Source organism: Peromyscus leucopus, chromosome 7 (assembly GCF_004664715.2).
Source record: "Peromyscus leucopus breed LL Stock chromosome 7, UCI_PerLeu_2.1, whole genome shotgun sequence".
Taxonomy (NCBI): domain Eukaryota; kingdom Metazoa; phylum Chordata; class Mammalia; order Rodentia; family Cricetidae; genus Peromyscus; species Peromyscus leucopus.
Window position 1 is genome coordinate 108,036,045 of NC_051069.1, and position 23,644 is coordinate 108,059,688.

A 23,644-nucleotide genomic window follows, 5' to 3' on the forward strand; every position below is an offset into this window, starting at 1 on the left:
AGCTCTTTGTGCTCCGTGGATTGCTGGTCACCCCCGCATCCTACAGAGACCCCAGAACCAGAGCCCAACCTGCCACCACACTCCAAACAGCACAGTGAAGCCCCTCCAGTATGACACGTTCTCCTCTCAAACCCCAGGTCCGCCTCCCCACTCGGTTCTCACTGATGATCCCGACTTATTTCACAGAAAATAGAGGCAATCAGATGAGAAATCCTTCTCCTCTCTTCATCAGCTCTATCAATCTGCCTCCACCTCCGGCCAGAACTCTGCCTTCCTGCGCTGAAGGTCAATGCTCCTCTCAGCACCCGGATTCCCACTTGATCAGGAAGCTCAAGGACTTGGTTCCTGAAATTCCTCAGCCGGCCCCTCTCCCGACCTCACCAGAGGTCCTTTCTCTTCAGGATCATCTCCATTAGTCTCTCTTTTTTCAAAGTCCTGCCTTGGCCCCCATTTCCCTCTGGCCGCCACGCCATTTTCTGTCTTGTTTCACAGGCACTCCGTGAACCACATACCCGTGTTTCACACTTCCTTCCCCACCCCAGACCCTCTCTACACAGATGCAGAGTCTCCCACTCCACCCCTCGTCAGGGGCACCAATGGCCACTCACAGTCCAACAGCCCATCTGCCCATCTGTCATAACTGTTGCCAGCCTCCTCCTGGCATGTTCTACACTGAGTTTTCTTCCTTGCTGGCTTTTGGGTACCACTCTCCTGGACATCCTCCCCACAGCTGGCCAGTTCCCTCCTTTACGTATGTGGGTGTTTTGCTTCTGTGTATATCTGTGTACCACATGTGTGCCTGATGTGCCCACACAGGCCAGAAGAGGGCATCAGATCCCCTGGAACTGGAGTTACAAACACCTGTGAGCCACTATGAGTGCTGGGAATCGAACCCAGGTCTTCTGGAAGAACAGCCAGTGTTCTTAATCACTAAGCCATCTCACCCTCTGCTCTCCTTTTTAAAAAAGTATTTACTCATGTACGTGGGTGTGTGAATGTGCACCGTGTGTGTGCAGTGCCTGTGGACACCAGCAGAGGGCATCGGGTCCCCTGGAACTGGAGCTGCAGGGGGTTGTGACACTGGGCGAACTGAACCGCAGTCCTCCTCTGAAGAGCAGAAAGTCCTCTTAATGACTGAACACTCTCCAGCACTCCCCACCCCCGTTCTTGACCCCAAGATGTTGGTGTGTTCCAGAGCGCAGTCGACAGCCATGCTCGGGCCTAGGTTAGCTTGTCTGGCATTCAAGGTCTTCAGTTCCCCAGTGGCTTCTAACTGACTCCTCCACCGTGGATCACATTCCCAAACTCCAGACTGGAAGATCCTTTTGTATTTCACCCTTCCGCCCTTAAGATATCCCCAACCCTACTTCTGAGTCCCTTCCTCCTCCAGCTGGCTCCTCCCCGGGAGTCTCCATTTCCACAAGTGGTGCTGCCATCCACCCATCTGTTACAAGCAAAACCCATCAGTCGCACCTTCAAACCTCCTCTACCCTGCTCAGAAGCTGGTCTCAGCCACTCCTCCCTCTCCTGGCTATGAAAGTAGACCACTGGCTGCTGCCTGTCTCTGCCCATTTCTGTCTCCAGTCTGTGGTCCACACAGCAGCTCAATCATCTCACAGCTCTGCCAGCTCTCTTCCCCTAGTGGTCCTCATCCTGTCTGGCTCTTACATGACCTTTGAGGACACACAGTATGGTCTACCCCCAACCAACCACTCTTCAACTTCATCTCCTACTAGTCTTTGCTCATTCAACCCACCCAGGCGTGACTCTACACTTCAGGTAGGTGGTATATTGTCTCCCTATCTGTAAAATGGGAGGCCTGGAGTCAGTTTATAAATACCTAGAAATAGCCTCAGATAAATGTTCTACCCACCATGCTCTCCACCTAGCCTGGAAGTACTCCAAAACATCCCAAGAGTCCATCTCCTCTAAGTTCACTCTCCTCTACAGCATAGCTTAGGGACGTTCAAGAGTCCGAGGCAGTGGGGACTGAACTGAGCTCTGATCCCAGCAAGCTCTTCTGTGCCAGGGGAAGCCAGGTGCATGGGCACGGAGTACAGCTCCCAGCTCTTTGCTGAGATGCAGAGCTCAGTCCAGGACACACCTGGTCCTTAGCTTGAAAAGAGTCTGCCAGGTCAGTTCCTGACCAGGACTTCAACACGACAGCCCTGCCCTGATCAGCTGTCTCACAAGAGTCAGGTACCTGGTCTATGACATCCTTCGGGGGAGCAGCTCAACCCTGATCGTCTGCAAGTGTCCTCTAGGAAAGGAAACGAGGCTGTAGCTGGGGCTACAGTAGCCTGGGGTCACGATCACCTTGTGGTGGGCTTCCTGTGTGTCGTGTTCCAGGCACGAGTTTTCTTGCTGGTAAAATGTGACTAAGAGAGACATCTAACCCTGCAGCCCAGAGGCTGCATGCTGCTGCACATGGCCCAGGATAACGATGAATGGGGCTCAACAGAAAATTGTAAACTTGCTTAAAATATCAAGATGGTGTGGTTTGGGCGTGTACTCTATAGATGATTATATCATCTTGCAAAGTCGAAAGACTGAACATGGCTGCCTGCCTCTAGCATACCTCCTTGGCTGGTGTGAGGATCCTTCAAGCTGGGTCAGTGGCTTTAAGAAATGCCAAACAGGAGTTCTCCTGGCACAAGTTCCAGGGGAAGCTGGCTGCTTCCCCAGGCTTCTCTACGGCTATCTCACTATTAATTACCTTGGATGTCAGGTCACTGGTCACAGTGGGATCTGGGGCTGGACTTCTTGTGGAACAGCACAGAGGATGCTAAAGCAGAATCACCCCCTCCCACCCCATCTTCTGAGGTAAGGTCTTGTTAAAAGAGGCTCACCTCAAACTCACCATGCTGGTCTCAAATGCATGGCAATCTTTCAGCCTTAGCCTCCTAAATGACTAGAGTAGACCCTTCATTTGATCTTCACCCAGACACTAAGACATGGAATATTAATATTAATGACGCCCCTTTAACACAGGGCTGTTGTGGTCCCCAGATGAGCCAGGGTGCTCAGGCCCTTTGACGCCCTGATGGACCTGCCTCGCCTTCCTAGAATGAGCTGTCTCTATCCTGTCTTCAACTTGCCATAGAGCAAGGCAGGGACTCCTCTGAGGCATATGTAGTTTATGTGACCCACAGCAGGGAATCCCAGAAAGCCTGGGGCCTGGGGCACAAAACCCCACTGCCACCCTACATAGCTGGTGTGATGCACCCTGGAGCGATGCTCTGGATACTTACGCCATGACTATCACACTGAAGTCTAGCCAGTTCCACGGGTCCCGAAGGAAGGTGAATGCATGCAGGCAGAAGCCTCGAGCTAGAATCTTGACCAGAGACTCAAAGGTGTAGATGGCGGTGAAGGTATACCTGGGGAGAGAGGCCGGGGGCTCTCAGGGGGGCTGAGCCCACGACTGGGTTCATAAGCTTCCCCACACGGTGTACGCCCCGGGGCAGCTCCTCACACCAGAGCCACCACAGCGGGCTGTGCCCCGTGATAACGCTTTAGTGAGGGCTGCAGGCCTGTGGCAAACATCTAGCCAACAAGTCCACCTGACTGTTTGCTTTCCAGAGAGACTGTCGTGTGTCTAGGGAACGCCTTGCTTTCTCCCTTGCTGGAAAACCCCTATATACTCTCACTCCACCTGGGGGGGGGGGAGCACGTTACAGGCATACGGTGACTACCAGGTCTACATCACGGGACACCGTGGATAGGGAGTCACTGCCCCTTACCCATGTTTGTGGGCTCTCCACAATTGGTGACGGGGACCAGGGACACTCTCAAGTACCTACCTAGGGCCAGCCAGGGTTCTAGCTGCCTACCCTAGGCTGGAGGGAATGCAGATCTTCTAGCGTATCATGCTGGTGTGTGCTTCCTGCCGTTGGCAGTCTGAGGAATCCAAAATGCCTGTGTGCCGGGGCTGGCCCATGGGCTGGGAGAGGCTGGTAACTTAGGCTTCAGAGCAGCCAGACAGAGCCATGGCAACACCAGCCCTGGGTGGCCCTCTGCGCAAGCAACTCTTGTAAGAGAGGCTGCTGCACCTTCTAGAGATTTCCATAAACAATCTAGATTACCAGGAGCTAAGTGTGGTAAGGGCCTGCCAAGTCTGCTTGGATCCGGAGGAATTAGACATTTCTTCAGGAGGGAAGACTCGGAAGCAGTGTTCTAAAACCGCAAAGGGTTATGGGAGGCAAGACCTGGGTGGGGGCCAAGGCAACGGTGTAGCACTGAAGCCCCTGCCTTCCTGCCAGCGGGTCCCCCGCTGCGTGCCACGTCAGTCGGACTCCAATTCTTGGTGTGCCAATCTTCCAAACGGGACGGGGCTGTGCTGACCCTCGTGTGTGTGTGTGGTGGGGGGGGTCATAAATGGAGAGGACGCTTACTGATCTTGGACAGAGCCCGGCATGTCCCTCTTTCGGGGGGTGACAGAAATTCCCCACGTTGCCAGTTTCCAGAGCTTCCACCTCTAAGACCACAAACTTAGAACAAGCATGTGGCAGGGCTTGAATGCAGGAGGACAGAGGCTGGGAAAGGCCGCCCGCCCTCCCTCCACAGGGTGGCCGCCCGCCCTCCCTCCACAGGGTGGGGCTGCAGGGGTACACAGCCTCTGTCTCAGACAACTCTAGGGCCCATGGCCTGGACAGAAAAGGGGAATGAGGCCAGAGGAGGGCCCTTGAAGATACTCACTCAACATATTTGGTCCAAGGCGGAGGGTCGTGCTGGGCCATGAACACACAGTTGGTCAGGATGGTACACATGATGAGCATGCTGAAGAGCGTGGAGCCAGAGTTAAGGAAGCCACGGGAGGACCCACAGAGCAAGCCCTGGGAGGGCGTCATCCACAGACACCACGGGAAAACTACCCCTCAAGCCACAGAAGGGGCCCCACAGAAAGCCATGGGAGGGACTGTAGGAAGCCATAGAGATACCATCCACAAATCCAGACGGAGCCCAAAGCAAGCTGGGGAAGGGGCCTATCAGAAACCACAGGAGGGGTCAGCCAAGCCGCCACAGCAGCTGAGGGGCTGGCCTGGTGTTGTCACCGCCAGGCCAGGGCTGTGACCCTTCGGGACCAAGTCCTCTCTACAGAGCAGTCTGGTCTCCGTCCCCTCCGGGCGTTTGCTGCGAGAGCGCGTCCTTTTCCACAGCAGGCACCAAACTGGAGAGCACATCCTCCCCAGGGCTCTCTGTGGGACCCCGTATGGAGTGAAGGGACACCCCAGACCTTAGGGTTGACTCCTGTCCCAAGTCACATGGGAGGGAGACGTGCTTTACACCCTTTTAGCCCGTGGCTCCTCACGAATGACATTCACCTGTCCTTTTGCTAGAAAGGGGGCGCTGCAGACACTAGCACTGTGTCCTGGTTACCCCTGTGGGGCCGCGGGTATTATCTACCCCCCCACACTCTGGCTGGGCGTCCTCGCTGTTGTTTCAGGCCGGACAAAGCTCTGTCTGGCCTCCACTCTTTCCCTTGCCTCTGCAAGTTAGAGGAACAAGGATCAGACCCTGAGCCCCAGAGGGGAGGGGCACCCCAGGAGCCTGGCTGCACCCACAGATCCCCTCCCTACCCCAGAAAGAGGCTGCACGGACCACTTCCTACGGTTGCCTCCAGGCTCGGACACCACAGCCCAGCTCAGGCCTGGCAGAGCTGCCAAATGGAGACTCCCAAAGGTGGCCCCCGCCTGGCCCCAGGCTGGCACTTAGCTGTGCATTGCTCTGCATGGGGTGTGTATGCGTGCGGATCCAGCCAGGTGAGTACACTCCTTCTACCTCCAGGCTTCCAGAAAACCCAGTGAATTAGAAAAGCAGCCTCCTGTTTACAATTCTCTAGTTTCTCATAAAACAACGAGAAGTGATCAGGCCCCTTTATCAACTCAGGGCTAGCCTACCAGACTACTAATCATCCAGGGAGGGCAACTCTCCAGGCCCTGGGGTCCTTACCTCAGTGTGGTACACAGCTGTTGTGAGGGCCATTGTCATGGTTAGCTTTCACTGCCAACTTGACACAGCCGAGCCATGTGAGGAAAGCTTCCATTGAGGAACTGCCAAGATCAGACTGACCTATGGGCATGTCTGTGGAGGACTGTCTTGATGGATCAGTGATGTAGGAGGGCCCAGCTCACTGTGGGCGCAGCACCCCAGGGGAAGACAGTGGTCCTGGCTTATATAAGGAGTCTGGCTAAGCAAAAGTCTGTCTGCAAACCAGCAGGCAGCATCCTCCACGGCTTCGGCCTCACGTGCCTGTCCTGGCTTCCCTCAGTGATGGACTGTAATGCACAGACTGAAATAAACCACCCCCACCCTGCTTTTGGCCAGTGTTTCAACACAGCAACAGAAACCGAACCAGAACAGTCACCATGGCCAGGCCTCTCTTCCTGTCTTTCAGGGTTCAGACACTTATCAATATCCCACCCCTATCTCTGACACATCCCCCTATCCAGGCTCTGTGATGAAACTTCTCTCACTGGGTGAACCATTTACAAGCCCCCCAACCAGCTTCATCCATTTCCAAGGTTCACTGCTGAACTGCAGGAATCTCAGAACTTTTCTGAAGTACGTATGGGAATGGTGCCAATGCCAGATGTCCAATGAGTCCCTCCTAGGAGCCAGGTTCTGTCCATGAACCGACCTGACTCCTAATAACCCTAAGAGGTGAGAACTGATACACAAAATGGTCAAGTTGAAGGTCACTGCAGCAGGCAGGCTACTGCCCCAGAGATGCTCCCTCCTGAATCCCTGGCAACCATCCCTCTGTTTATTTAGATGTGATAAGGCATTGGAGATGTGATTCCGTTAGGAACTTGAGGTGGGAAGCACTGTTTTCCCGGATTGTCCAGTTAGGGTCAATGCCATCCCAGGGTCTCTATGACAGAGAGGGGTGGGTGGGTCTGAGGCTCCTGACTGGTCAATGCTTGCTTACAGACAGAAGATCATGAGCTCAGGAATGTGAAATAGCCCAGGAAAAAGAAGAAAAACCTAGAAAACTATCTCACCCCTAGAGCCTCCAACAAGTAACAAAGTCCTGCTGGTACCTCGGTTTCCAGCCAGCGAGACCCTCCAGAGCTGTAAAATGCCGTGTGCTCTGTGATGCTAGCGTGTCTGTGACCATGAATCTCAGTGGCATCCGGAGTTACCACGGGAACACCGATGGAGGCTGGAGCTGGTCCCATCCACACCACATCCGGGGTTCAGGAGCCAACTGTCACAGACTCACTGCAGGAGGAATTCAGCTGCCCGCTGGTCCACTCTCCTGCCTCCAGAATGGAGGACTTCGTGTTAGTTACAGCCCTCAGCCCTCAGCTGCCATTCCTTACCCGCCACCCATGGTGCTGTACAAAAATCAAACCAGGCGATGGGCTCTTTTAAGTGGCAGGAGAGTGCCACAGAGGAGGGGCAAGGAAATGGTATTATTCTGTGTGTGCATATCTGTGTGGTGGTGTACATGCACACATGCATAGGATGCACACATATCTGTGATAGTGTACATGTACATGTGCGTAGGATGCATGTAAACTAGGAGATAATCTTGGGTGTCGTTCCTCGGGTACCATTCACCTTTTCTTCCTGAGAAAGAATCTCCCACTGGCCTGGAGCTTGCCAAGTACACTGGGCTGGATGATCACAGCTCCAGCAATCGGCCTGTCTGCTTCCTTCGTGCTGGGATGACAAGCCTTTTTACACGGATTCTGAAGATTAAGCTCAGGTCCCCAAGCTTGAAAGGCAACTACTTTACCAACTGGGCCATCTCTGCAGCCTTTATATGTCATTTAAAGAGCAAATTTTACCTGGCCATGAGTGACAGCAGAGATATGTCCTGAAACGCTACAAAACTGGACATTATGCCTCTAGTGTGCTGAGCAGGAGGGCTCCCTGGAGGAGGCAAGTAAGGCTACTCATGGCTCTTCCAGCAACTGCCGGCCCCGACAGTCCTGGAGGGACAGCACAGATGGAGCTTGTCGACCCTTCTCTGTAGAGTCAGGATTTTCCCACTCTGGGTGGACCACTCACAAGTCCTCAGGGTGGGAAAAAGGCCTCTCTACCGAGAGCAGCTACGTGGACAGGCTGATGAGGACACCCTCAAGGGTGTAGCTAGGGAGATGAGCAGGAACTGTAACGTGAAGATGAGGGAAGTTCGGGGACACTAAGTCTTCCAGATCCAGTGATGACCTGGGTGAACCAGGCCCCTGTCCTTCTATTGATACCTCAAAATTGTCACCTGGCTTCCTTGGCTTTGGGGATGGCTCTGACGCTACTCTCGTCGGTTTTCTGTGTGTGACAAGAGCCATCTCTCCCTACCTAGACCAAGGTCCTAGCCTTCAGGCCTCCTCCCTAAACACTCAGGACCCCCAGGAGCCCAGCATGGGCCAATGCCAGACTTAGGAGTCACCCAGGTTCCCAGACTGGACACATCTGTTTGTACTGCTTGCTAGCTTCAGGCCAGTATCAAGCTGGTCCTTTGTGTGGGCAGCGGCAAAGGCCGGCTCTGCAGGCCTGTGCACAGCAGAACATCTTCAGCCCTGTTGTGTCATTGTCCCAAACACCCACTCCTAGCCTCACAGTGAAAATGCCAGCAAAGGCTGCCTGCTCCACAACAGAGAACGCCTGACACTTGGGCCACGTAAGTCCTCAGCTCTAGGAGTCAAATCTCCCAAAGAGGAGGGAATTAGCCATGGGCAGATACTGTCATGGGTTTGTGCTATTCAATGAACATGCACACATGTACACATACACACACACACACACACACACACACACACACACACACACACAGAGAGAGAGAGAGAGAGAGAGAGAGAGAGAGAGAGAGAGAGAGAGAGAGACTCACTCTTAATTTGATTGCCCATTTGAATGTGGTAGAGAAACGTGGGAGGCTTTTGTGAGCAGATCCTGGGCACCGAGGAAGACAAAATGCTTCTTGGCATGAACATGAGGTCTCTCTGGATGTGACTGCGGTGGAATTCACAGTTCTATTAGTTTCTTTTATTTAATCATGGCAGGGACACATTCTGCAGGATTATAACAAAAACGCATAGGAACAAACCAATTCTACATGCCCATATTTACTTTTCCAGCTATTTCCCAGGGATACACCACAGGGCTCAGAATAAAGTTCAGAGCCCAGCAGAATGACGGCACCAGCCTGTCACACCATGAACCTCAACTGTCACATTCTGTCTTTGCCCAGCCCGTCCAAAGAGCATCATACACAGTTCTGTACACGTACAGACATAGTGGGTATTTGAATGGATGTGAAAATTTAAGCACAGTACAATTTCACAACTGAAAGCTTAGACTCTTCACCGTGAGCCAGGCATGATGGTCCATGACCTCCTGGCTCTCCAGACGTGGAGGTCAGAGGACTCTGAGTTCTAGGTCAACCTGGGATAGATAGTGAAACCCTCTGCAAAAAGCTAAAAACCCCAACAGAACTGCTTTGTGTTTCATGGCATGGTGGCTCACATGTTTAATCCCAGCATTGGGGAGACAGAGGCAGGCAGATCTCTCTGAGTTCTAGGTCAGTCTGGTTTACATAGTGAGTCCTGTCTCAAAAAGAACTGCACTGTGGTTGCTAATGGGCACAGGCTCCCACCAATTTGAGGGATGGGGAGGCTGATGGAATTGTCTAGAAGTAGGTAATGGTGATTGTTTACAAATACACTAAAAAAAAAAATCACTGAATCACACACTTTAAAATAAAGTGTTTTATAGGCTGGAGAGACGGCTCAATCGTTAAAAGTGCACACTGTTCTTGCAGAGGACCCAAGTCAGTTCTGAGCACTCACACTTGGCAGCTCACAGCCATCTGCAACTCCAGGTCCCGGGAGGATCTGATATCTGTAAGCGCGTGTATACACACACACACACACACACACACACACACACACACACACACGAGAGAGAGAGAGAGAGAGAGAGAGAGAGAGAGAGAGAGAGAGAGACAGACAGACAGACAGACAGACAGACCCAGGGACAGAGAGAATTAAAAAAATAATAAAAATATATCTAAAATGTTCTATGATATATGAAGTAGATCACAACTTTTTAGAAGGAGTCAGTGGGGAGTGTGTGGATTCCTGGGTCTTTAGCTGGTGGTTCTGATCTGGAACGGCCTAGAAGTTTAAAGAAACTTCCTGGGTGACATGAAGTGGAACAATTAAACGCAGATTCTGAGGTGGGTCCCAGGGTTCTGGAAAATCCTAGTGATGCCGGAAGGCCTGGTGGGTACACCATCACTCTGAAGGGACCAAGGCGACTGAGGGGATTGGGAGGTGGGCTTCCAAATGCCACAGATCTCCACAGAGCTCAGCCGCTTCTTCCACTAGGTGGTGCTGTCACGGATTATCGTCTCAGTCCCAGGTAATGAGTACTTACTACAGCAGCCCAGGGTAGGGCGGCTCACACACAGATCACTTCCCTGGGGTGGCTGCCTTGGGGAGAGCTGGCCTTGTCAGACAGGACCAGCAACTCACAGCCCCAGAGCCACCACTCAAGGCATCCTCTGGCTGGGCTGAGCACCCCAAATCCCCACTTCGCTCTTCATCGCTTTCTGATCTCTCATCTGCCCTAGCAAGTCCCAGCCCAGTGACTGGAGAGAGCCAAGGGACGCAGCTGCCTCCCTGGAGATTTTCGTGGCTGCCAAACACCGTTGGGTTGGTTAGCTACCTGGAGAAGCAGCCCCGAGTGAGCTCGGAGGATGCTTTCGGGGTGGCCACACCCCTACAGCGGGCTAGAGACCAGCTCCGAGCACGAAGGAAACTGTTTTTCCTCTTCCTCCAGTTCTGCTCTTCCAACAAAGCAGTGAGCACACTCACTTAGCTCTTAGGGAGCTCTCTTAAGGGGAAATGCCCATTCAGAGTGGGGGCAGAGGTGGCTGGGGACTTGGGGAGCTCTGCCCAGCCAGTTCACTATCCCCACAACTGGTCCCAAGCATCATCTGGAGCTCAGAAATGCAACTGAGATTCAGAATGGCACTTCCAGGCCTCGGAGTTGGCTCAGTGGGTAAGGACCCAAGCCTGACAAGCAGAGTTAGATTTCCCTCATCCACATGGCGGAAAGAGGAGACTGACTTCTGCCCGGACCTACACACACACACACACACACACACACACACACACACACACACACACACACACACGTCGTGACGTGAGCATGCTTCCCCCAACATCACAAGTAAATACATAAATGTAGTGAATAATAATAAAATTAACAGTGGCAACGACAGAAAGCCAAAACCAACCAACCAAACAATGGCGCCGCCCTCGTCCCGGTCACCAGTGGCCGTGGAAAGGGCTTCCCAGGTCCTCACGGTAAAATGTGAATGTCTCTGCCTTGGTGGACGGCACCGTCCCTCTCTGAGACTCCTGACCACCCACGTTTGACCCCTGAACCCCGCAATGTGAAAGGAGAGGACTAACTCCTGCACTCTGCTCTCTGACCTCACGTGTCCGTCCCCCCCCCACAACAGGTCAATCAACATTCTTACCCATCAAGTCCAGAGAAGCGCTGGGGCCCCTCCACCGCTGCCTGAACTAGGACCCCGAAGCGGGTTTGGCGCTCTTTGTCCCACGGCTTCATTCTGTCAGCAGGCGGGAAGCATTTCTAGGCTGCGGTTTATGTAATTGGACGCTAACCAGAGTTCTTTGAGAAGCTCTCAAACTGCAAACATTTTGTCAACACCTAGTTCAGAAGCGAACACTGTCTCCTTCGAAAGATGCCCACGTGAGAAAAAAAAACAAACTGGAGGCCTTTTTACCAAGGGATGGCTTTCCTTGGCTGAGCCTCTGGGCAAGGGGCAGCAGGACGTGGGGGTGCCCAGGGGTGGGGGTGGTGGGGACATTTGGAGTCATTAGAGACAGGGTAAGGTTAGGGTCTGTAAGAAGTCCCATAAAAGACCACCAATCATGTACGTAACCAGCAAGAGTGTTTAATAAAAAAAAAAAAAAAAAATCCCAGCATCCTGGGGTCAAACCATCTGACAAAGTGGCAAAATGACGACCCCGAGAAAAGCTCCTTTTCAGCAGGATTAGGGACTCCAGCTGTGGCCAAGTGTACTTGGAAGTGGTAGGGTACAGACTCTTACTGGTAAGGAATCATTTTATGATTGGCTCATGACATCTGGTCAGCAACTATGGTTGCAGTGTCCGGCAGGGGCTGTTTGACTGAAAATAGCAAGAACAGTTCCTGCGTTCGGCCGGGCAGGATCCCGATTAGTTGTCAGACTGGACATACTTCCTGAGGGTCTGATGGAAGCCAAATATGAATCAACGTCGGATGGTGGGGGAATATGGGGCAAAGGTCTTAGCAAACTGGCCCCTGGAAACAAAACAAAACAAAACAAAACAAAACAAAACAAAAACCCCAACCAACTGGCTCTGTTGGGTTCAGTCCTGTTCCAGAAGGGCCAGTCACATCAGGGAATGCTGGGGACATCATCTCTCTGAACTCCGACTGCTTCAAGGCTCTCTTCCCTCTTGACGAAGAGGGGATGGAAGGGCTTCTCAAACGTCCCCACACCCCCGGGCCTCCCTAGGGTCTTGTGAAAGAGCAGGCACTGTCTAGGGTGGTGGTCAGGGTTCTGTTTCTCTAATCGGCTGCTGGTGGTGACCATGCTGCTTGTCCCAGGAGCAGTGAGGGGCTCCGCACCACCCTGAGCACAGCACCCGTGGATTACCTGGGGCCGATGCGGACAACAGGGATTCACAGCAAAGGATATGAATGTACCAGAATCTTCACAGCCGCTCTGCGCACAGGGTGGAAGGGGCTGAGGATGTACAAGGCATTGGTAGCACTGAACCGGAAGATGGTTTTGCCCTTGTTCAGCACGATGAAGGTCTGTGGGCACAGGGAGACAGCTGTCATCTTGGAGCCCTCAGGCCACGGCTAAGGAGTCGGGGGAGCAGTACAGTCCCTTTACTGTGGACCCCCACGTCTGGGCCATGAAGAGGGGAGAGGTGGAAGTCTGGGCGATGTCAGGTTGGTTGAGGTTCACTTCAGTTTCAGAATTACCGTCTCAACAAGGGGCCTTTCAGCTGGGGGTGGTGGCACACACCTATAATCACAGCCCCTGGAAGGCTGAGGCAAGAAGACTCCCCTGCTCCATGCCAGCCGCTTCCACAGCGGAAGCCGGTAAGGCTCAGGGATGCCTCCTCCTTACCCTTCCCCCACACTGCCCAGAGCTCGGTCAGCAGAGACATACAGGTGAGGAGGGAAAGCCAGCTAAAGAGTCATCCGGGCTTTCCCTAGGACCCAGTCTGCCTGAGGTCAGGCAAAGGTCAACCTCCTACTCACACAGGACCTAGTGTCTCCTTCTTGTAGGGTTATGAGAAGCCCAGGGTGGCCTGGACTTCGAGGTTTCTAGAAGATACTGCCTATGTGGCCTAATGGGGTGGGGCGGCTGTGAGAGCCTGCAGGGTGGAAGTGGGGGTGGGGGGCAAAGGCAGCCAGCATGCCAGAAGCATGGCGAGCAGGGATGAGATCGCTCACCTCCATGGGCTGAGAGGATGGGACAAAGCTCTATTATCCGGGCTAGTGGGACAAGGTGAGCAGATTAGAGCCAGAAGTTCCATGTGGTGCCTCCCTCCCTCAGCCAGGGTCAGCAAGGGACACAGGATGGAGTCTAGGGTACTAGCAAACCCCTGATCAAACATTCTCAGATACAGAGACAAAAAAGATGGTGTCCTTGGCTCCACCCACACGGACTGCTGGGGTGAGGGGTTCCAGAGGCTGGAAGCCCACCCAAGCTGGACTCCATCCTTAGGTTCACCTACTGTCCCTATACTGGTCTAATCTGACTCCAACCTAATCCTTTCTGTTCCTCTCACAGCGACCTAGACTCTCTCTCAGCCATGTCCCTAACCCCAATCCCAGCTCTCCTGTCAACTCTGTCTGGTTATGACCTAAGCCTACCCACTCACTCACCCACCCAAATTCTACCTTTTGGCCTAATAACCCTGATCCTACTCCAGTCACTTGAACCAGCGAGCTCTGGAAGCCCCAGAGCAGGCCAGGTCAGCTTTCCTGACTGTATAGACTGAGTGTGTGTGGGTCCCTTCACAGCCACAGCTGATCACACATGGACCTGCAGATGTGAGCACACACAGACATGCACGGTCTTCGTCTCCCAAACACTATCTCAAACCATGGGGACAGACACACGGACACATCACACAGGTCCTCACACTGACTACAGTTATCTTTCTGACCCCACACATGTTGCTCTGCCCTTAGCTTGGAGCCTCCTCGGTCTCTGGTGCCTGGCCTTCGGGAAAGGCCTTCCTCCAGATTCCAGCCCGTTGTCCCACCACCAGCCCCCACAGTTAGGCCCAGAAGTGTGGACAGCTGGGTGGGGCTCCTACGCCTCTGTAGGAGCCCTATATGTCTGTCACCTTGTTTGGTGAGAGACAGTGACCTGTGGTCTGAAGAGGGGTCCAGGGCAGGGCCTTGTGGAGAAACAACACTCCCTCCCTCTCCCCAGGAGCAACGATGACAGAAGAAGTCTTCCCCACCATTCCAGGCCTCACCAGCCATGGCCTCCTCTCCCCTCTCAGCCTTCCCATGCCCTCTGTGGTTCAGGGAAGGCCATAAGGCCCAGGAGACAACCCCTGTGGCTCAGCCTGAACCAACTGGCTCTGTGCTGCTGCTAGCTAATTCTCTGAGCTGCCGGAGGGATGGGAGGAACACATGCCACTTTTACTTCGGAGGGAGACCACTTGGGGATTCATTCCAGGTGCCCACGCGTCTGGGGACAGGAAGGAATCCCCTAGAGGTATATACCAAAGCACTACACAAGAAGGCAAGAGTTCAGTGGCCCTCCCACCCCCAAGTTAGGGGCCCAAACACCATTTTTTATGTCTTTATCCCAGAACTCCGAAATTAAGGTGACTGGAATACAGATCAGTGGTGAGTCACTCCCCCAAAGGCCAGGGGAACCAGCCCCACACAGAACTCCACAGAAGCAGAGCCCCATCTGCCTGCTGCCTTCGTAGGAGCTACCTAGGAGGGTGAGGAGCGTGCTGAGGGGGTGGCAGTCACCTTCTGGGTACTATAGAAAGGGTCCAGGTCTTCCAGAGGCTCCCCAATGAGCTCTCGGGGTGGGTTGCCATAGAGATCTGGCAGCTTTTTGGAGGCCTGTAGGTCCAGCTGGGGCCGGGGAGCCTCCTCCTCTGGCAGGCCCTCACGACTCTCCTGTGACGTGGCCGAACCTCGGGCCTGCTTTTCCGCCATTCGCTTCTCGATGGCCGCCAGGGACTCCCGGGTGAACCTACGGAAGCTGCTGGTGCCCCGAGGTAACAGGAAGTTTGCCATCTTCTCATCCTGCTTCTGGGGGCACAGGCTCTCCTCAGGCTGCCTGGGGGGAAGCTGGAAGACACAGACACGTGTGTGATGGGGTGCCACAGACCGAGGGCAGGGTGGTGGGCCAGCTGTGCTGGTGCAGAAAAGGACGGAATCTGCCAGTGTGCACAGGGTCCCCAGCGGCCAATCACTGAACAGGACACATGACTGACAGTGGCTGGGGTGAACACTTACGCTCTCCACTGTGGTGTGCACGTGTGTGAGGAATGGAACGGAAGCGGCTCCCCACGCCTGCCCCAGTGTGCGTGCCTGCACACCAGTGGTCAAGGGGAAGTGCGCCATCATGATAGCACGTTCCCCTTCTCACTCCACACCAGAAAACATTTCAGCTCTCCCCTTTCAAGACATTTCCACCCGCAACGGCTCCCTAGGCCCCACGGGACAGGGATGGACAGAGAGGCCATCTGTTTTATCCCAGACCCTGTCAGAAGGGGTCTTCTGCTCCCCAATGAACGGTGAAACGTGCGTATGCCAGGAGCTGGCCCTGGATGGGACCAGGTCCTACCCCTCCTCTCCAGGGAATATTCCCAGACTGAGTGCTGTCCAGTTCCCACAGTCCCCACGTCTCACGGGACAGGTGGCACACACCACGCCTGGGCGTAGGAGGTGGCAATTGAGAGGACATCAGTGTTGCCCCAAGGGACCCAGGAAAACCCTGTGGGTTTTCGGAAACAGCTGGGCAGCAACACAGGAGTTGGCATCCAGATGCTGGCACTCCTCTGTGCACAGCTATGCCGACCTCCTGATGAGGATCTCATGGGAATCCCCTGGGTGCCGCGACATCCCTAACTAGACTGATTCTAAAGATGGGAAATGTGACAGGGTGCCTCTGGCTCATCACACTGCCCCGTCTTCCCCCACAAGAGAGGACAAACAAATGCCAATCCCAAGGGGCCAGCAGCACCGGAAGACAGTGACCACTGCTGAAGAGGACATGCAACAGGCACATGTGTGTGACGTCAAACCGGGAAAATGTGGCCCCTGGTGGCCTCAAAAGATTCAGAACCTGGTGCAAACACACTCTCTATCTATGACAGCTAGGCAGGAGAATGCATTCCTGACTGGCTCACCAAAACAGGATGTGGCCAGAGGGCTCCTGACTCTGACACCAAGCCGGGCCGCACCGCTAATCACCACATCAAACCCGGGAACGGCTGGGCACCAGCTCAAGAAGGCAGACCGGACACCTGCTGGAGATCTCTGCCAGGGACACACTCCCTTCCTGTCAGCCAAGGGCTCTGCCCTGATCTCACTCCCATGGAGCATGTCATGAATGACCCTACACGCTGCTGTGGCCCCACCCCAGCACATGCCCAACAAGGACCCAGATCCAGGTGCCCTGAGCACCAGGGATTGCAGGCATTCCGCCGCGTGGCAGGTAAAAAGTGAGCAGGCGCAGCACAGCCTCAAAGGCACCTCGAGAGCTGCTGAGATAGTTTAGCGGGTAAAGGCCCTCGCTGTCAAGCCTGACGGACCTGAGTTCGATCCTTGGATCCCCACAAGATAGGTGGAAACAGCTGACTCCTGGTGGATGCCCTGTGACCTCCGCGTTTGTTGTGGCAACACATGCACACGTGAGGGGGAGGGGGAGGGAGCGAGCACATGAGAACATAAATGTAATAAAATTAAAAAATACAGAGAGGGCACCTGTAGGGTGAGACGGCTGTTGGTAAAGTGTTCGCCGCAAGAGCATGAAGATCTCTCTTTGGTCCCTAGTATGAAAAGCTGTGTGAGGTAGTGCCTGCTTGTGATTTTAGTGCCAGGGAAGGCACAGACAGGAGGCATCCTGGAGTTGGCTGGGCCATCAGCCTAGCCCAGGTCCTAGTGAGAAATCCCAGCTCAGAAAACAAGTTGGACACCTCCTGAAAATGGCACCCCAAGTTTCACATGCTAGCACATATGTGCTCCTGCACTGGGACAGACACACACACACACACACACACACACACACACACACACACACAGTGGGAGAGAGTGCATCTGTGCGTGTGCGTGTGCGTGTGTGTGTGTGTGTGTGTGTGTGTGCAAGCATGTGTGTGGACACCTGGGCAAGCACAGAACGAAATGACTGTCGCAGAAGCAGGGAGACAGAGGTTCCCTTTAGAGCTTCCCATCAGTCTGCAGCTTCTCGTTGGATTGACGTGAAGTTAAAGGACCATCTTCGTTAAAAATAGCCGTGAGAGAGTAAGTCCCCACTTCATAAGAGCCTTTCCCTGTCTAGCCTCCACCTCTAACCGAGCAGGCGGCCTCTATCTCCAACACTCATCACCAAACGTGAATGGTGATTTTTCTTCCCTCTAGCTGAGGAGAATTTGGGTCATTCCAAACTTCCTTTGCACCTTCCCCCATGGCTGGCATCCACTATGATGAGCTTGCAAAAACAATAAAATCATTATTCATTTCATGTTAGAAACCGAGAGCCTAGCTGGGAGGACAGTGGGACAGCCCTCTCCACGGTGAGCAATTGCTCCTTCTGTAAACTGGGAAGCTACCCCTTAGCTTGGATTATTTGCTAAAAATAGCGTCCTCTGGATCACGGTATCCATCTGTGTCCACATGCCTGCAAGGGTTCTAGAGACACGTGGATGCCCAGGATGTACACACGCTGGCAGAAGCGTGTGTGTACAAGCCCGCACCTGCACATGCATCTGTCTCTGTAAAGATGTGTTTGCAATCTGTATTGAAATAAAGGATTCATGCAAACAGATGCCAGGGAGTGCACAGGTGGGGGACTTCTCACAAGCCGAACCTCCGTGGTAACCAGCACCCAGATGGAGAAACAGCCCGCCATCACCCTCTTGTGCCCCTCCAAACACCAACATCAAGGGTAGCCACTCACTCCCTGACTAAGGGTGTGGGGGAGTGTTGTCTGCTTATAGAGTTTGGGGGTTCTTGGAGGGACCGGGAAATGATTTGGGGGAGGAGAGATGATATCTCCTCATGAACTCAATGAAGTATTTCCTTCATCTGTGAAGGGAACATTAACATCCATGACCCAAAGACTCAGTCTCACCTGTCCCATCACGGTGGCTGTGGCTACCTCAGATGTTCCAATGTCATAGTACTTCCAATTCCTGCTTGATCCCACTTAAAACATTACAGAGGCCCACACACCATTGAAAATAGTGTTTTAAGTGTCTCAGCAGCTCTATTCAATACAACAGATTTCCCTTTTAATGCTACATATTTTGTCTTGAAAACTGTGATTCCAAGATGGGCCTCTCTCAGTGGGAAGAGAACTCCAAGACTCGGTTCAGTCCCTGTTTAGTTACTGACCCACCCTGGGGGCTGTCTTCTTTAGCTGTGGGCAGGAGGACCCTCTGAGTGCCTCCTGGAGTTCCTGGATGCCTTTCCCATGATCCACCACGGTGGGTGTCAGTCTCTCCCTGGCTCCCTGGGACTTTGGAGCATCCCTGGTCAGGGCTGGGGACCGGCACTGCTGACTCTTCAAGGGAGAAGCCTGGCTTGGGTACCCTAGCCTGCCCTGCCTTGAGCCTGACAGATTCCATTCTGAGTCCTGACTGGGCTCAAGAGTGAGAGACAGAGCACTTCTGGGGAGCCAGGGAACCCTCAAGAACAGCCCAAGGTTAGAGGGCCATAGGTTAGCAAGTCCAAGCACTGCCACACCCCTTTGGCCCCACCACCCCAAATCCGGCCAAGTGACAGGGCTTTGGGTCCCAAGGAAGGTTAGCACCCACACCCTGGGGCGGCCCTGGCATCAGAGGCCTGTCTGAACTAGATTCCAGATGAAGCCTGCTGCCTCCCAGCCGCGGGGCAGCCTCAGGTTCCAATGTAAACCTGCCTAGAGTGGCCTTTGTGTCTGGGCTGCTCCTGCTGGGCTGGCAGGATGGCTTTCTCTCTTGTTCTCCTGCCTGCACCTGGCCCTGGCCCCGCCCTTCCTCCAGCCGCCCCGAGCCTCCACCCTGCAAGGCCTGGCGGAGCTCAGCTGCAGGATTACAGGCTGCCAGGACGAGGTGGGCTCCAGCGCGGTCTGAGGGTGCCCAGGGTGTGGAGGCAGGAAGAAAACACAGTGGAGCAAGCCTCTATCTCCCAGCTCCCTAAGCTGGGAGGCAGTGGCGGGTTTGGTTCCAAGGTGACGGTCCCCATCGCGCCGCAGGCAAGGTCAGCATGCCACTCCCCTGCTCCGGGGCAGCTTCCCCTCTGTGGGCACCTCTCTCCAGCTGCCCTGGGGTTGCTTCTTCTAGCTGACCCCTCTGCCTGGGGCAATCTCCCCTGTCCTGGCAGCCTTCTCTCAGGAGTCCACGCCATCCTAATTACATCCCTCTACCTCGGGGCACGTGCCTCCCTACGTCCCGCAACTGTGGAGTTAGTGGGAGCAAACCGTTTGGCCTCCTTCACACTAGCTCCTCATACCGGCACCCTTTCTGGCCGTGTTTCCTCCTCCATTTCTAACAGCCCTAACCCAGGACACGCTCCTAACCACAGCCTGGATTGCTGTGATGGTTAACAGCGCCAACTTGACAGCGTTCAGAATCACCTAGGAGACAAGCCTCTGAGCATACTTGTGAGGGATTTCCTAGACTGAGTTCACTGGGGTGGGAAGACCCACCGTGTATGCTGGCGGCACCATTCCACAGGATGACTGAAAAGGAGAAAGGTGAGCACCAGCGTCCATCTCTCTCTGTTTCCTGACTGCGGATGTCATGTGACCAGTGACCTCGATTCTGCCGCCATGTCTTTCCCTCTGTAAGGGGCTCTATCCCTTGAACTGTGAGCCAGAGTAATCCCTTCCTTCCCCAGACTGCTTCTTGTTAGGCGCTGGTCACAACAGCAGGCTTTTAACCACTACAATGACCATGTCCCCGCAGTGGTCACGCTCCTCTCCTTCCCAGTCCGTGTCCTGGGTGACAGCCCTTCCTCCTCTGCGCCCCCAGCTGGCTCTTTTCCCTTCCAGACTTCCCTGGCCACTAACAGTCTCTGGGGATAAATCTGTCCAGTTGGGCCTGAACGTCTCAACTTAGGGCAGGGATAGTAGGTTCTACTCTAAACTGCGGGACAGCAGGGTGGAGATATTATAGGAGAGTGGACACCAGTAGGCTCCCACTGCACGGGCCTTCCTGGGGCTTCCTGAATATATGTGGCTGGTGCCAGTGGCCAAAGATGTTACTGAAATGAACACGCATCCTAGCAACCTAGAGTGCAGTGGTGGGTACTGTCCCCGTCCTTCAGGTCAGGGACCAATGTCAGGTTGCTTAACGTGTCCTGGTTTGCACAGGACTTCGCTGGCTCTAGCAGGAACTCCCAGGATGCCCAGCACGGGGTGAGGAGGGAGGCAGCACCTCCCTGCCTACTTCAATCCCAGAGCCTGAAGGCAGGCTCACTCCAGCCTCCTGCCTGAGTCATGGCTGGCATTTTGGTCGCTGTGGAATCAGAGTCTCTGGAACCCAGCATGCAAAGGATATTCTTTGCCATGTAAATTTATGCACAACCCTCTGTGGAAGTGGTTCCCAGGCTTCCTAGGAAATCTCTGCGGCTTCCTCTGCTTTGCAGCCTCTCTCCTGCTTGACAGCCCCATGACCTCTGGCCAGGTGACCTACCACCCTGGCACCCATCTACCTACCAGGTCCATCTTCCCTGGCCCTGGTACTCCCCTTCTGTCTGCCCCTGGGTGCTAAAGAGGTGGACTATGGGAAGGGTGCCTGTAACCTCCGAGCAGAGACTTGTATCCAGAGAGAGAGGCCAGGGCACCTGCGACACTCTGAACATGTCCCTTGTCTTCCATCAAGCTGATGGTGCATGCCAAGTGGGATGTCTCTTGTCACTGGGTGTCACTCCATGACAGTCCCCCACCCAAGACTTGTGGCCCATGCATGCACCAGGCAACTTGGTTTCTTCCTTCAGGAGGACATACTAATACCTCAGCTCACTCATTTCGTTAAATGAGCCAATGAGCAGGCATTTGGCGCCCACTGTATGCATGGTCCTACAAGGATTTCAAAGGGTGCTTCCCTAGATGATGGTTCTCAGGTCAGCCGTGGTGATCAGATGGGAAAAGACCACGGCAGCACAGACTCCATGCTGACCTGAAAGGACATTTTCCTATCCAGACTTGCTGAGGCTGGTAAGGAGAAATGACCATTTCCAGAGACCCTCCCCCATAGCCATCCATCTCTGCCTCCTCTTCCGTGGCTCCCCACCCTGCATTTCCCTCTCTTAGGAGATTTCCTGTTCTTATATGGAGTGAGGAAGTGATTCCAGCTGTGGTTTGGAAGCCAGCCCATGCAAGTGAACCTGGGCCCCAGTCACTTGCCTGTCAGATGTCCTAGAGTGAGTTAATCTCGGTTTCCCCATTGGTCAACACTTCCCCATGGGGCTAGGAACTGTTCCTGGAGATAAGACATGTGGTGCACGCCTTTAATTCCAGCACTTGGGAGCAGAGGCAGGTGGATCTCTGTGGGTCTGAGGACAGCCTGGTCTGCGTAGGGAGTCCCAGAACAGCCAGGGCTACGTAGTGACATAGTAAGACCAAGCCTCAAAAAATCAAGAGAGAGACAGAGACAGAGAGACAGAGACAGAGAGACAGAGCTGCTCTGAAGTGTGTCAGTGCATTGCTGATACTTTCCTGGGTCTCGGCCACTGTACGAACGCAGCGACCACTAGCTGCTGTTGTCACTGTGGGCTCTGTCATTACCATGTGTCATTTAGTCCTAAGGAGCCGTAAGAACGACATCATTGGGCAGTTTTGTCCTGCGAACACCAGCGTGTATTTACACATACCTAGATGATGCGAATCAGTCACTGTTTCCATGCTAAGCGCATGCTCTACCACACAACAGGTTCCCAGAACAGAACACCCTAAACTCAGTGTAGCCTCAGTGCCACATGGAGAGGTGACACACACGGACCGTGTGAGGCAGCTGCCTGCTCTTCCGAAGCAGGAGTGCACACGTATGAAGTAGCACTGCAGAGGTGGTTCAGTGCTGAGGGCGTGGACTGTTCTCAGAGAACCCGAGTTTGGTTCCCAGCACCCATGTTGGGTAGTGTCTCTAACTCCAGCTCTAGGAGATTTGATGATGCCCTCTTCTGGTCTCCATGGGCTCCTACATGCATGTGTGAACATAACCTCACACAGGCTCATCCCTACACACGTGAGTAATAAATAAAAATCTGGACAGCACACAAGCTAGTCACATAGTTGCTTATGTTGCCAAGTATCACCACTATCAAAACTGCACATATACTTTATGTATGCAACATAGGTTTGCTTCCACAGCAACACACACACACACACACACACACACCACACACACACACACACACCACACACACATACACACACATACACCACACACACACCACACACATACACACCACACACACCACACACATACACACACACCACACACACATACACACAACACCACACACACACACCACACACATACACACCACACACACCACACACACACACACACACCACACACATACACACCACACACATACACACACACACACACCACACACACACACACACACACACACACACACACACACACCACACACAACACACACACACACCACACACACACACACACACACACACACACCACACACATACACACACACACATACACACACACACACATACACACACACACACACACACACACCACACACACACACACACACACACACCACACACACACACACACACCACACACACACACACCACACACACACACACACACACACACACACCACACACACACACACCACACCACACACACACCACACACACACCACACACACACCACACACACACACCACACACACACACACCACACACACATACACCACACACACACACACACCACACACACACACACCACACACACACACACCACACACACACACACCACACACACACACACACACACACACACACACACACACACACACGAGAGGACAGCAATGCACTATGACGTTAGGATGGCTACAGCATCACTAGGTGGTAGGTATTTTTCAGCTCCCTCAGAATCTCTAGAGACCATGGTCCTCTGTGTGGCCTGTTGTTGTTGGGAACACTGTCACATGGCATGTAACTACATCATTGTTCTCAGGGAGGGCCAGCTCAGTGGGCCTCCTTCCACATCAGACCTCCTTGGCTGTCTGTCTGTCTCTTTCCTTCTAAGTCCTTGGTACACTGAATCCCCTATCACCTGGCAGAGGACTGATTTACACACATACCTGGGCCCTGGTACTCAGCATGGGCTCTCGGAGCAGGGAGGACCGAACTGGATGGTAGAGGGGATAGGAAATG

The 23,644-nt window shown here is 53.8% G+C and overlaps 1 protein-coding gene across 1 annotated transcript in view; it reads right to left on the bottom strand.

Moving 5' to 3' along the window:
* Positions 1 to 15,315, bottom strand: part of Scn5a (sodium voltage-gated channel alpha subunit 5) — an 81,984-nt gene extending 66,669 nt beyond the window's left edge. Inside the window, 4 exon segments of the mRNA XM_028856395.1 lie at positions 3,252 to 3,380; positions 4,699 to 4,788; positions 12,725 to 12,843; positions 15,043 to 15,315. Of these exon segments, the coding sequence (XP_028712228.1) occupies positions 3,252 to 3,380; positions 4,699 to 4,788; positions 12,725 to 12,843; positions 15,043 to 15,315 (611 nt within the window).
* Positions 15,316 to 23,644: the final 8,329 nt, after the last annotated feature.